General features: G+C 43.1%; 1 protein-coding gene across 3 annotated transcripts in view; it reads left to right on the top strand.

The window, feature by feature from the left end:
• The window catches only part of CFAP46 (cilia and flagella associated protein 46), a 151717-nt gene that overhangs the window by 29781 nt on the left and 106402 nt on the right, over positions 1-15534 (top strand). For all 3 annotated transcript variants that reach the window (XM_075843226.1, XM_075843225.1, XM_075843227.1), the window contains 6 exons: positions 667-857; positions 1693-1921; positions 3046-3166; positions 3613-3739; positions 6609-6736; positions 9402-9544. In XM_075843226.1, the coding sequence (XP_075699341.1) occupies positions 667-857; positions 1693-1921; positions 3046-3166; positions 3613-3739; positions 6609-6736; positions 9402-9544 (939 nt within the window). The remainder of the gene's footprint in view (positions 1-666; positions 858-1692; positions 1922-3045; positions 3167-3612; positions 3740-6608; positions 6737-9401; positions 9545-15534) is intronic.

Raw genomic sequence — 15534 nt, 5'->3', positions numbered from 1 at the left:
CTTTGCTGTATTGTAGGAAGATCCTGTATTGGGAGATTATTGCATCTACGGCTAAACACCTTTAGTGTGGAATTCCTCTTTACAGTGACTCCACATACACTGGAGAAGATATATTAAGACTGGCTTTTCAAACACCAATTTTAATAAACTATTCTTTAGCGGCAGATGCAACAAATTAAGTGACTGCCTCTTAATAAATGTGTTGCATCTTTCGGTTGGCCGTACATTTCCGTACATTTCCGCATGCTGCGTTATTGTCTCCGGTAATCCCTGCTGGATCTGCGACGGAGGCCCCGAACAGAGCCTCCAACACAGATGTGAACGAAGCCTTAGAAGTGGTACCCTGATACATAGACCTAAGGGGACACTCTGCTTGCTGCCCTCTATTAATACACCTTTAGCACCTGCATGGAGCAGTGTCATCATCCACCATGTTCTCTGTACAAAGAAATTCTCTGCTGGATCTTGTAATATTCAGAATTTATTTAGATTGAGAATGGAGCAGGCACTGGCAGTATTTATGTAGTTCATATAAATGTCTTGTATTTCCGTATAAATTCCTAGATCTTTTTCTATAGAAAAATAAGGTCATAAAGAATCTAGGCAGACACCAGAGCATTGCACCTTATACACTCACCAAATTAATGTATGTATTCTTCTATACAGGCGCAGCTAAGAGTTATAAAGAGGCTGGAGACAACTTTACAGAACGCCGTCCGTCTCGGGGAGCCGAACACTATTCAGGATGTGTGCACAACAATGTGGAATCTTTGTCTGCCTTTACTACAACACAATCTGCGCAAACACTTGAAGAAGCCATTCATTTCTTTATCCGATTCACTAGAAAGCATAGATAGGCAAGTAACTCTAAGTTTAAAATGAATTTCAATTGAATTAAACGTTTAACCTGGAAATTCGTACAGGAAATGTACAGTCTGACAAACATTGTATTTGCAAGTATTTCCAATGCTGGCTCCCAAGTGACTCATGACAGGGCTGCTTCAGTGTTTTGGGGGGTCTCCAGAATGGTGGTGCTCAGTTAAAAAGGACCTGTCACCTCTCCTGTCATGTCTATATTTGTGAATACTTGTATTCCCAATAAAATAACCATATTGAAGAATTTTTTCGTTGTGCCATTCCTCCGTTATTCCTCCTTGAAATGTATGAATAAATCAACAAGTAAGTGTCTCTATTCCCCTTGTCAATAGGTTGTATCACTACACAGTCTGACACTGAGAACACTGATTGGACAGTGTCAGATGGTTTTGGGACACACCCTACTGACAAGGGGAATGGTAACACCCAGTTTACAATTCATTCATACATTTCCAGGATAAGGAATGGCACAAGCCAAGAAAAGATGCTCCAGAATTACTATTTCATGGGAAAAGGAAGTCTATTATAGTAATTACATTTCAGGAGAGCTGACACTTTCTCTTTAAGAGAAACTTTGGGGGTTTATTAAGAGATTACACCCTAAGCAGTACTCTTTTCTTAATGAATATTTTGGATGCTGGTACAACTAACACTCCTATATGATAACTTTCTGTACTTTTAGCGAGTTTATAGAATGTTGAGTAACTATGAGTGGGGTCTATTCTGTAGAGCTACTTGGTATAAAAATGTCTACTATATACTGCGAATAAACGCCACCAAACAAATCCCATATATCTACATGTCTTCACTCATCAGTTTACTGACTGCAATGCGCTGCCAGATTCATTTGGAAATTGCTCAGATTGAAGAAGAGGACGATCGAATCGAAGTTGCAATAAGACACCTTGAGAAAGCATTGATTCTAGATGGCAACAGACAGTATCAAAACCACCTGAAAAGTTACCTTCATCGGCTCCAGCTCCGAACTACACTGTACACGAAGCCACAACGTGCAGAAGACCAGGCAGCAATGATCATCGAGCAGGTAATGTTCTTCTGGGTTCTATAACTTCTCTACTGGTTATGCTGAGCTGCGCTCGTTCAACCGGAAAAGGACAATACTGTTCTGAACGAGCACAACTCGGGGCAGCAGTGGGACTGAATAGGCAGCCTACTAAAGACTTGCTCAGGCTAGATCACGGCTGAACCCTTGGTCTTGTTTTAAAGGGGTTATCTGTAGCAAAAAATGAAGGAGCCTTGATTTCCTAACATAATAACAAAGCATATGTAGAGGTTCATATAGCACCAGCTCGGGGTGGTGCACGGAGAGGGGCCCAACCCAATTCCGAATCAGTAAAAAGTATCCGGCCCACAAATTGGAGTTGAGATTTCTATTTATCTTATTGCCAGAGGCTGAGTGCAACATTTCAGTCTTGTTGACCTTCTTCAATTGAAGAAGGTCAACAAGACCGAAACGTTGCACTCAGTCTCTGGCAATAAGATAAATAAAAATCTCTACTCCAATTTGTGTGCCGGATACTTTTTACTGATAATAAGAAAGCACTTACTAATAGAGTTGCATTTTCACTTCTGCACGGTACAGCCAGATCAAAACCCAGTCACGTGGTCCCGGAGGCTGTATAGTTTCCTCGGTCTTGGTGACGTGCCGGCATAGCTTTACGTGACAGATGACTTCCCCCTATTCCAGTTTGTGTCAGCAGAGCGAGCCAACAAGAGAGGGGAGGACTACATGAGTGGATTCTGAGTAGGGCCCTGGTGGAGACCTGTGTGACATCTATGGCCTGAGATGCTTCATCGGAGTATGGACTGTGTGGAACGGCGGCCTATCGGTCCTTTGCCTGTCATCATCATCATTAGCCGCAACCACTGTATGTGTGAGAAATGCAGTGTATGGGGAGAATGGGCAGCCACTGCTCTGTATAGGGTGTATAAGACAGCGGTCGTACTGTACATATCCGCAGGAGTGTCAGTACTACTCCTGTCAATATGTACGGTACGACCGCCGTCTTACACCAACCTGCAGATGGTGGGGATGCAGACTTTGGTATTTGGAATAGCACTGCCGTGTCCAAGAGTTATCTTAGGAGTTGTAGTTCACTAGTCACAGGCTGCTTTTTTTCTGCATGAGATGTACGTTTTTTTTTGCAGGCAAAACAAAGCAATTCAAAGGACTCTGTAAGGAAGAAGCGCTCACTACTTGTCAATGCTGGCCTCTGCTTGGCTCCTGATGTTTTTCAAATGGTGCTTGATAGTGAGAATGAAGCGAAAGGTAACCCACCATGGTAGATGTTCTGTCATATCCCGTTATGCTAATTCTAAAACACGACTGCAATTAAAACAAGACTGAGGAAGACAATTGATGTTCTATGTTTAAGGGGGTTATCTGGGGCTAGAAAAAAGGGTTTGATTTTTGTTACCAGATACAGCGCCACTCTGATCCACAGACTGTGTCTGGTATTGCAGCTCAGGAATAGTGAGGACTCCTAGCTCACAGCGAGATGCAACTAATAAAGATTTCACAAAAAGTACACCACAGGCACCTATAACAGACACAGTGCTGGAAGTAGGAAATTTCTTTCTACTTCCAATTTAAACCACCATTATTCAATGAATGAAAAATAATAAGTAATCTATAACCAGTTTGCATTATTTTGGGGGTGACATCTATATGTCTCCAGATGTAAGATTTAGAACCGAGGTCTTGTCTTCTGTCAGTCTCCACAGGTAAAAGTAACAAAGGACGTATAAGTTATTTATGCATGAAAGCACAGCATCATTCAAAGTGTGTCCAGAAGACTGATGGCCATTTAAAGCGTATGGACAATACAAATGATGCAGAAAGGTGAGTACCACCCACGGTGAATCTCTGTGTTACCGATGTACTGTGATACATTATATATAGCTGATTTAATTAATAAACCTTATGAATACATTATATTCACTGAGTAGATCCTGCTGTTACTTTGAAAGTAAAAGATTTTGTATAGCTAGTCTATGATCAGGGTCTTCATCCATGTCAGATAACGTTATGTGGACCTAATAATGCAACAACTAAACATACATTTTCTGTGGACGCAGTGATACTTTGCTAGTGCAAATGCTGTTCTACAGTTCTGATCGTAGTTTTAAGTGCTGTTATATGGCCTGGTGTTAGCACTATATGGCCTGTTGTGAGCTGTTATATGGCCTGGCGTGAGCTGTTATATGGGCTGGTGTTAGCACTATATGGCCTGGTCTGTGCTGATATATGGCCTGGCGTGAGCTGTTATATGGCCTGGTGTTCGCTGTTATATGGCCTGGTGTTCGCTGTTATATGGCCTGGCGTGAGCTGTTATATGGTCTGGCGTGAGCTGTTATATGGTCTGGTGTGAGCTGTTATATGGTCTGGTGTGAGCTGTTATATGGTCTGGTGTGAGCTGTTATATGGTCTGGTGTGAGCTGTTATATGGTCTGGTGTGAGCTGTTATATGGTCTGGTGTGAGCTGTTATATGGCCTGGTGTGAGCTGTTATATGGCCTGGTGTGAGCTGTTATATGGCCTGGTGTGAGCTGTTATATGGCCTGGTGTGAGCTGTTATATGGCCTGGTGTGAGCTGTTATATGGCCTGGTGTGAGCTGTTATATGGCCTGGTGTTAGCTGTTATATGGCCTGGTGTTAGCTGATATATGGCCTGGTGTTAGCTGTTATATGGCCTGGTGTGAGCTGTTATATGGCCTGGTGTGAGCTGTTATATGGCCTGGTGCTAGCTGTTATATGGCCTGGTGCTAGCTGTTATATGGCCTGGTGCTAGCTGTTATATGGCCTGGTGCTAGCTGTTATATGGCCTGGTGCTAGCTGTTATATGGCCTGGTGTGAGCTGTTATATGGCCTGGTGTTAGCTGTTATATGGCCTGGTGTTAGCTGTTATATGGCCTGGTGTTAGCTGATATATGGCCTGGTGTGAGCTGTTATATGGCCTGGTGTTAGCTGATATATGGCCTGGTGTTAGCTGATATATGGCCTGGTGTGAGCTGTTATATGGCCTGGTGTTAGCTGATATATGGCCTGGTGTTAGCTGATATATGGCCTGGTGTGAGCTGTTATATGGCCTGGTGTTAGCTGATATATGGCCTGGTGTTAGCTGATATATGGCCTGGTGTTAGCTGATATATGGCCTGGTGTGAGCTGTTATATGGCCTGGTGTTAGCTGTTATATGGCCTGGTGTTAGCTGTTATATGGCCTGGTGTTAGCTGTTATATGGCCTGGTGTTAGCTGTTATATGGCCTGGTGTTAGCTGATATATGGCCTGGTGTGAGCTGTTATGTGGCCTGGTGTTAGCTGATATATGGCCTGGTGTTAGCTGATATATGGCCTGGTGTTAGCTGTTATATGGCCTGGTGTTAGCTGTTATATGGCCTGGTGTTAGCTGTTATATGGCCTGGTGTTAGCTGATATATGGCCTGGTGTTAGCTGTTATATGGCCTGGTGTTAGCTGTTATATGGCCTGGTGTTAGCTGTTATATGGCCTGGTGTTAGCTGATATATGGCCTGGTGTTAGCTGTTATATGGCCTGGTGTTAGCTGTTATATGGCCTGGTGTTAGCTGATATATGGCCTGGTGTGAGCTGTTATATGGCCTGGTGTTAGCTGATATATGGCCTGGTGTTAGCTGATATATGGCCTGGTGTGAGCTGTTATATGGCCTGGTGTTAGCTGATATATGGCCTGGTGTTAGCTGATATATGGCCTGGTGTTAGCTGATATATGGCCTGGTGTTCTCTGATATATGGCCTGGTGTTAGCTGTTATATGGCCTGGTGTTAGCTGATATGTGGCCTGGTGTTAGCTGTTATGTGGCCTGGTGTTAGCTGATATATGGCCTGGTGTTAGCTGATATATGGCCTGGTGTTAGCTGATATATGGCCTGGTGTTAGCTGTTATATGGCCTGGTGTTAGCTGATATATGGCCTGGTGTTAGCTGATATATGGCCTGGTGTTATCTGTTATATGGCCTGGTGTTAGCTGATATATGGCCTGGTGTTAGCTGATATATGGCCTGGTGTTAGCTGATATATGGCCTGGTGTTAGCTGATATATGGCTTGGTGTGAGCTGTTATATGGCCTGGTGTGAGCTGTTATATGGCCTGGTGCGAGCTGATATATGGCCTGGTGCGAGCTGATATATGGCCTGGTGTGAGCTGATATATGGCCTGGTGCGAGCTGATATATGGCCTGGTGTTAGCTGATATATGGCCTGGTGCGAGCTGATATATGGCCTGGTGTTAGCTGATATATGGCCTGGTGTTAGCTGATATATGGCCTGGTGCGAGCTGATATATGGCCTGGTGCGAGCTGATATATGGCCTGGTGTTAGCTGATATATGGCCTGGTGCGAGCTGATATATGGCCTGGTGTTAGCTGATATATGGCCTGGTGTTAGCTGCCATTCACATGGTTCTGACCCCAGTGCCATATTTCAGTTCTGCTCTGACATCCCGAGTTTCATTTGCTGCACAACAGATTGGTAGCCGCATATAAGGAGCCTGAGCTACTTGTGGCTACTGTTTAATAAGTAATGGTCTATACAAATGTGAAATGAAAATGCTATGGACATGCATTAATTCCAACACATATTACAGTATAATATTATTGCGAAGTGCTAAATGTAGTCCTGTAATTCAAAGGGAACATGTGCCATTACTATTTTTTTGTTTCTGATGTTTTTATTTATAGGGTCAGGCTATGGTCCGATTTGGCCAAAGTAGCGCGGAAGCAATCTGTTTGGGATGTGTGTAGGGCAGCATGCCGGTTCTGCCTGTTGTATGATGACGGCCGGTGGAGTATTTCAAAGCTTGATGTCTGTAAGTATAATGTTATCACAGGTCTTCTGCAGTTATGTGTCATATCAATAGAGTATCATGCACCGACCGCAGCTACAGGACTGAGCTGTGTTTATAAAGACAAGCAGCCACAAACAGCAGACGATATACCCGTACATTAAGTGCAGCCCATTCAGTCCGCTGTATAGAAGTGTGTAAATCAACACAGCCAAGAGCTATGGAGCATTGACTGAAGGAGCATGCCTGATGCGCAGGCTCCGTTGAACAAAGGGTTCCGTCGAGTTTCCTTCGGGGTGTTAGTGGAATTACCTAAAACAATAGTGCAGGTATTTTTGGCGGAATCTCCAAAGCAGATGTGAAAGGGGCCTTAGTTTAATATCTGTAAGATTTTTCATATATTGAACCACTGATGTGATTTTTTTGCAGCGTCTTCTCCGTGGCCTTTTTAAAAAAAAATATTAGCGTTTATGGTTAATAAATATAGTAATAAATAGTATATAAATATATACTAATCCTTCTCAATGAACTAGAATATCATCAAAAAGTTAATTTATTTCAGTAATTCAATTTCTTGTTGAAACTCATATATAATATAGATTCATTACACAAAGAGTGATCTATTTCCAGCATTTTTTTTCTTTTAATGTTGCTGATTATGGCGAACAGTTAATGAAAACCCAAAATTGAGTCTCTCAGAAAATTTTAATATTGGGTAAAAGTTGAAGATTGTAGACTCATGGTGTCACACTCTAATCAGCGAATCAACACAAAACACCTGCAGTTTTAAATTGTTTTCACATTATTATTTTTTTAAACTCAAAGCTTGCAATAAAGAAAACTAAATATTACAGTATATCATACATCAGTAGATTGAGAAAGATTACATACCATTCAAAGCACCGTATACACAACACGGAGCACATTTCAGGCAATTGTTCCCGGTAGCATTTCGGCAAATCAGTTGCATGACATAAGTTGATATATTTCCATATACATACATGCATAAGAAAATTGCAAAAATATTAAAGTACAGTACTCAAGAACATTATCCCAACAGATCTATTCCGCCCCACCCTCCACTGTCAGTCTGTCCAATAAGGAATGCATAGTATTTCCCGGATCTAAGGTCGCAGAGGAGGTGTAAAGGATTTACCAGACACAGCTGTGTCGACACCCGTGATTAATCAGTCTGCATCTTCTCCTAGGTCTGATAGAGTGACTCGATCTGCTACCAGTCAGGCTAATAGGCTGAGGAGTGGGAGAACCTATCACAGCCTGGCCAGATGGTTCTAGCTCCCGCCCTCTGTCTATTTAAACCTTCATTTCCTGCTTTTCCTTTGCCTGTGATTCTGTCCTGTTTTCTGGCTCTGCTGTTCCAGCTATTACTATTGACCTCAGCGTCATTTTAACCCTGGCTTTACTGACTACGCTCCTGCTCTGCGTTTGGTACCTCGTACACTCCTGGTTTGACTCGGCTCGTTCACTACTCTTGTTGCTCACGGTTTTGCCGTGGGCAACTGCCCCATTTCCCTTAGCTTCTGTTTACCCTTGTCTGTTTGTCTGTCGTGCACTTATTGAGCGTAGGGACCGTCGCCCAGTTGTACGCCGTCGCCTAGGACGGGCCGTGCAAGTAGGCAGGGACTGACTGGCGGGTAGATTAGGGCTCACCTGTCTACTACATACCCCGTCATTACAGGAGAAGAGCCATCCATCCCAAATCTTCCCAAACTTGTGGAGACATTTCCTATTACTGTAGACTACTCTCTCAAACGGGATGACATTATTAACCAGGGATTTCCATTGTGCAAGCGAGGGAGGCCGATCCGCCATCCATCTCAAGGCTATAGCTTCCCTAGCCAGAAATAAAGTTTCTCTGAGAAATATTCGAGTATGAAATGGCCAACTCTCCTGCTGCAGCAAACCCAACAGACAAACCTCCGGAGTTTTGGGTACAGGTAACAATACAATACCAGTCAAGACATCAATTACTTTATCCCAGAAGGAGCTAATACATGCACACCCCCAAATAAGGTGTATGAAGTTTGCCCCCGGAGAGTGACCTCTATGACATTCTGTATGTGACAGCCGACACATACGATATAAACTAGTTGGAGTAAGGTAACTCTGGTGTGTTATGTACAGTTGGGACAGTCTATTATTGACAGAAAGAGAAACAAATAAATGTGACTCTAGAGCCTCTGACCAATCCTCCTCGGATAAGTTGGGAATAATTGTTTTCCATGCAGCCTGCACAGAGTGTGTACTCGACTCAGTTTTTGCATTCAGAAGATGAGTGTAAATTGCCGAAAAAATTCTCTTTGGTCTTCAGAATTCCTATCATCGGGAATTTCTAAAAGAGACGGGGACTGTGTTCGAAACTGTGAGGTTAACGCGTGTCGTAATTGTTGTTATCACATTATTAATGGACAGCAGAGGGCTCTTTATATATTTCTTTTGCTCTTCTTTAAAGAGCAATCCTTTTCCTATTTGATAACCATGATACAAGCATTTCATAGCGGTAGTATTTTAGCCCGTATCTAAGTATATTCAACTTTTGGGTGAAATTGCTCTTTAAAAATTAGATTAAGTAATGCTACTAATAAAATTGCACTTTGTAGCTTGAATTGCTTGGGTTTAGACTTACAAAAGAAAATAAGTGATCTCTTTTGTTCTAATTTTTCCTAAGCACAAAATAAAAGTCCTGTCCACAGTGCGGTGGATGAAGAAAGGAATTCAGAGCTGGAATCTTCAAAGTCCAAAACAGAATTATTTAATGATGAGAAGGTCTTACTACGAATGCTTACAGAAATTCGATTTATCAATGCCGAGGTCAGTACTGTGTATGTTATCAAACGTAGTCTTGGTTATACATATCCTAATGTATGCAGACCTATGTGTCTCCCTGGAAACTGACTACAAACAAACTCTGTGTGTAGTCAGACCCTGCAGTTGTGTGTTACTCTCTTCCATCTGCCCCGTATCCTACTGCATATAGGTTAAGATACTTTTACACGGCCCGATATTTGCCAGAAAAGAAGTGTCGAGCGATGATACAGCATGTCGATCAGCGCTCGTTAGCTTTATTCACAAGGAGCAATGATCTTTAATGTATGGGGATGGACGATTGTTAATATGATCGTTCGCCCCCATGCATTTCCTTCATGTCGGCAGCACATGTCCCTGTCTACTACAGGGAGATGTGCTGCCGACTAGCGACCATTTTTTTGGCCGCATAAAAGATCCAATCAGCTGATGAACGAGCATTTGCTCATTCATCGACTGATCATTTCTCTGTTTACACAGGGCAGTGATCGGGAGCAAGCGTTCGCATGAACACTCGTTTTCCTGATCCTTGATCCTTGTAAAAGAACCTTTAGCAAGAAGAGGAGGCAGAGGTGTAACACAAGATCTGGGTACACACAGGGTTTGTATGTAGTCTGTGATCATGGTGACACATAAGTCTGCATAGGAGCTGTGTACACATATGATATGTGTAATCTAGACTATTTGCCAAGTTGCTTCATTTTTTATTTTTGAAACATTGGAGCAATTGAAAAAAAAATGGTTGCAAAACTGGATATATCTGTTAAGTGGACCTCTTTGATGACTAGGAAATCTGTAGACCCTATTCTGTAAGGCAGCATTCTCATATCGTATGAATGGTCTGTATGAAGACCATGTTCTCTGTTTTCACTTCAATAATTATTTTTTATTTTTTTTATGTTTTATTTATTAGTTTTCAAAGTACAATAGTACAAGTAAATACAAATAGGAGAGTGAGATGGACCTGCTATATCCTTCAGTAAGACATGTGCCCTTCTCCAGGCACTAGCTATAGTTTGCAACGGGTTGCGGCGCATGACACAGGGATTTAAACCTTTATAACAAGTTGGTAAGACTCTCATAAGAAGTCATAAGTGCTCCTGCTAACGCAGTGGCCGCATTGCTTAAATCAATGTCAATCCACCACTGTGCCAGCACCAACTGCGAAGCCAAGTAGTATAGATAAAGGTTAGGCACTGCCATCCCCCCATTCTTTTAGGGGCCTACAAGAGACTAAGACTAAACCTAGGGTGTGCCCCCCTGCCAGTAGAACGAGCGTAAGATACCATCATGGTGTCCAAAAAATTGTTTGGACAATAGAATTGGACAAACATGGAGTAGATATAGAAATTTAGGGAGGTATATCATTTTAAAAAGATTTATCCTTCCGTAGAGGGAGACGGGAAGATTCTTCCAGGCATTTAACTGTTTTTCCGTAGAGACTACTAACGGACACAGGTTAAGTTCATGAAAGCGTAGTAAATTAAGGGAAACCCGCACCCCAAGATAAGTAAATTGAGATACTATTTGTATCGGGACAGGGAGGCCCTGCCATGAACAATATCCAGCAGAGAGAGGAAACATAACCGATTTGGACCAATTAACCGATAATCCCGAGAAGGCCCCAAATGTGTCAATTAATTGTAGGAAGGAAGCCAGCGAAGGACCATCATCCGCCAGGTACACCAATGTATCGTCTGCATACAGGGATATTTTCTCAATTATAGGACCTTGAGGGATACCTTTTATGGAAATTGAATACCTCACAGCCAAAGCCAGGGGCTCAATCGCAAGGGCAAACAATAGAGGGTAAAGGGGACAACCCTGACGAGTACCATGTCCCAAGGGGAGGGATTTAGATACATCCATATTTGTTCTCACTCTAGCGATATGTTTTTCATACAAAAGGCGTACAAGAGCAATAAATCTCGGTCCAAAATTTAAATGGGAGAGGAGTATCCAAAGATAACGCCACTCAACCGAGTCAAAGGCTTTATATGTATCCAGAGAGAGAACAAAACCAGGGGTAGCATCGTATTGCGCAGCATCAATATTTAGAAACAACCTCTGAATGTTGATGTTCGTACCCTTCCCAGGCATAAAGCCAGTTTGGTCAGGATGAACCAGGGACGATATAACCTTGTTCAATCTAGTGGCTAATACTTTGGCTAGTATTTTAGCATCTGAGTTAATAAGCAAGATAGGACGATAGGAGTCTGGCAGAATGGGATCCTTCCCTGGCTTCAACAACACCACAACAAGAGCCTCTCTCATGGAGGCAGGCAAGACTCCCACCTCCAAGGCAGTAGAATATACATCCCGAAGTCTAGGCACTAAAACCTCCACACTATCCTTATACCAATCTGCCCCCAAGCCATCAAGTCCAGGCAACATCTGAATAGCATTTGCTATATCATCATCAGTAATGGGGCTGTCCAACTCCTGCGCCTGCGCAGCAGATAAGTGCCACAAGGGAAGTGAATGCAAGAATTGCTCTATGTCTTCCGGGGGCCCATTACATCTAGAACTATACAATGCAGCATAAAAATCACTAAACACTTTGTTTAGATACTTTGGGGCAGTAAATAGTACTCCTGCAGAGGAGAGAATAGACGGAATAGAGGAACATGGGCGCTCCGACCTTGCCAAGTATGCCAATAGTTTCCCGTTCTAATCCCCAAATTCAAACACTGATGCCTCAGTAAAGAGCACACACTTTTTTGTTTGTTCAATATGCAGAGTGTCTAGGTCCCTCTGGGTCCTTGCCCAGTGACTTTTCGTAGCTGGATGGGGATCTAGAATATATTCACTGTCAGCCCTCTGAATCTCCCCCACCAGAAACCTCTCATTCTCCCGGAACACCACCCTGCACTTCGCTACCCCTGCCGCAAAGGCACCTCTAACCGTGGCTTTATAGGCGTCCCATGCTACCAAGGGGTCCGAGTATGAAGAGTTATGTTCCCAATATAAATTGTGAGAGGGCAACACCTCAGATCTGACCACAGGAGAGGACAACCATGCTGGATGGAGTCTCCAAATTCTGGAGTCAGCTGGAGGACCAGCTGAAAACGTCAATATGAGAGCTGAGTGATCTGAAATACCCCTAGGAGTGATATCTATAGAAGTGACTGCAGGTAAAAGATCCTGGGACGCCATGGCAAGATCATCTCTAGAGAACGTGTAATGGGCAGAAGAGTAATAAGAGTACCTTTTTTCAGATGGATACTTCCAGCGCCATACATCTGTCAAATGAAGCAATGAGGACCAATAATTAAGGTGAACAGAATATTTGTCCGATTCCCCCCGTACGATCCATTGAGATATCAGGGACGGTATTGAAATCCCTAACACATAACACCAGGCCAGCAGGGAATTCTGACGATTTCTGAGCTATTAAATCAAGCAGTGCAGGGTCCATAGGCGGGGGAATGTAAATATTAACTATAGTAAAATTTGATCCATGTATTAAACAGTGTATTATAACATATCGCGCAAAATGGTCACAGGCTACTTGCAACACCTCCAGGCGCGCACTTTTGGCTATAAGGATCGATACTTCCCGAGAATAGGTAGAGTATGAGGAATGATACCCTCTGGCAATCCAAGCCTGTATAGGGGCCAACATTTTTTGTCCAGTTAAATGTGTCTCTTGTAAACAGACCACATGGGGTAAGTGTTTTTCCAAAAAATTAAAAACAAGGGAACGTTTAAATTTAGAATTAAGCCCACGGACATTCCAGCTCAACACCTTAATTGGAGCCATAGTACGCCTGGAGCATAGAAAGTAGCCGGAGACCCAGTACAAACATAGAATTGGAATGGAGAGAAAAGAAGCGCCCAATCATTCACACAAGCAACCATCTTACGTATCATAAAATTATACAATGCCACAGAAATTAGACCCCAACTAACCCTGTCAAGCACTAAACACTGCTAGTGTAGACCTTTACCCACTAACTGAAATACAAATAGAGAACAGTGGTACCTGACTAAGCTAACAGCTAACTAAGCAGCACAGTCCCGAGACCTAACCCCTACTGAAAGGGGGGGAGAAAGAGAAAAATTAAACATATCACATAAGCTTAGTAAGAAATACATCATTGCAAGATATCAGTTGATCTGCATATTAACTTTTCAAAGCAACAGTCACATATTTGCTGACCAATTCAAGTAATGAACAGTCCAAGAGAAATAGGAGAAAACCCAGGAGCGTCTGCCCAGATGCCCTATTCAATCAGGGGGGAAGGCCTCTCCTGGGGCACGAGGCTCAGCAGCCGCCCATTCCGAGGCCTCAGTGGGGGAAACAAAAAACCTTGCAGTAGGGCCATCAATCACCCTCAATATGGCAGGGTATAGCATAGCGTACTTGTATCCCTTGTCTTGGAGTTTCTTCCTGACCTCTGTAAAGCGAACACGCTGCTTCCGTATAGCAACTGAAAAATCCAGATAAATGGAAATCCTTTGGGTATTATATAGGATAGTTCCTTTGCCTCTTGGAGAATAGCATCTCTGTCCCGGAAATGTAACAGACGAGCCAGAAGAGGGCGAGGAGGGACCCTATGAGCCTGCTCAACGGTAAAAAAAGCCGAAAAGACAGTAGCATCAAAAGGTCTCCTTTAACCACCTTTCCAGGAAGGACACGGAGTCTGTGCCCTCAGTCTTCTCAGGCAGCCACACTATGCGAATGTTGTTCGTTCGCAGCCTATTCTCAAAGTCATCAGCCCTTTCCACTGAGGCCTCCACTTGCCTCCGTAAATCTACAATCTGCGTTGGGATAGGACGTAGACTATCCTCCACCTCTGAAATTCTGTTCTTTTCTTCGGTAGTACGTTCCCGCACTTTTTGCACATCATGCCGCAGTATGACAAAATCCTGACGCAGTTCATCAACTTTTGTAACGAGCAAAGATTGACAGGAGTTAATTGTCAATCGTAATTCAGCAAATTTTGGATCCACATGTGAGGAAGAGGCAGGCGGGTCCTGTGGTGACATTGGTCGTGGAGGACGCATTGATCCATCAAACATAGACAGAGACGGGTCTGGAGAGGCAGGGAGACGTTCAGGTCTGGTAAATTGCTACAGCTTTTTCACTGCATTAGCTTTAATTTTAGACAGTGCCGCACCAGAAGCACCATCCTCTAAATCCTCCAAGGACTCCTAGGGAGTATATCGCCACAAGTAACCAGAACAGGACCCAGTGCTGAGTAGGCAAACAGTTTGTGTAGATAGCCTAGTCTTATGGCTAACAATAGCACACAATGTTCCAGGGATAAAAATCCTCCCTTCACCACTCCGGTTCAGACAGCACGTCTATGGGCAGCAGCACAACACCCAACTCGATGCCAGGAGCACACAGGTAATGCAGGGCTCGTAGCTCCGGATCAACAGGCCATCCGCCCTCCGTCTCTGTCACTAACCTCCTCCAGCATGTTGTGTTATAAGGCATTCTGAAATGAGTTGTCCCAACTTGACAACCTCTTCCTACAATAAAGCCTGCTTATCTACATGGGTCTGGCTTACATGGTACTCATTCTAATGAATCAATGGTTCTGCCAAGTACACCAGAGCGGTAGCTGAGCAGTGGACCCCCCCCCTCCATATCGTCCATAAGACCTAATAGCCCTTTAATGCATACCTTGCCTTCTCTGTCATACCAGTATTACTTATAATCTATTAAGATTTTATTTAGAATATTTCTAAAATGGTGTCCTAACAAGACTTTTGATAAAAACTTTTAACCACCTTCCAATTAAGTTTAAAATGTCCAAAGTTCATGATGTAACGCAGAGTTATTTTGCGTGACTGTCTCACCAGGGTGTGAAGGAGTTTGTATGCAGAGTTGTTGTTTTTTTCTTCTCGTTTTTTTGTGTACTGTTAATGGAATTTCTATGTCGTTTTAAAAAAGAGATAAAAGGTTTAATAAAAAGTATCAGATAATGAAAGATTTTAATTGGAGGAGTCTGTGATGTACAACAACCCCCTCTCCTTGACTTGCT

Source organism: Rhinoderma darwinii, chromosome 11 (assembly GCF_050947455.1).
Source record: "Rhinoderma darwinii isolate aRhiDar2 chromosome 11, aRhiDar2.hap1, whole genome shotgun sequence".
NCBI lineage: Eukaryota > Metazoa > Chordata > Amphibia > Anura > Rhinodermatidae > Rhinoderma > Rhinoderma darwinii.
This window is presented reverse-complemented; position numbering and strand designations above follow the sequence as displayed.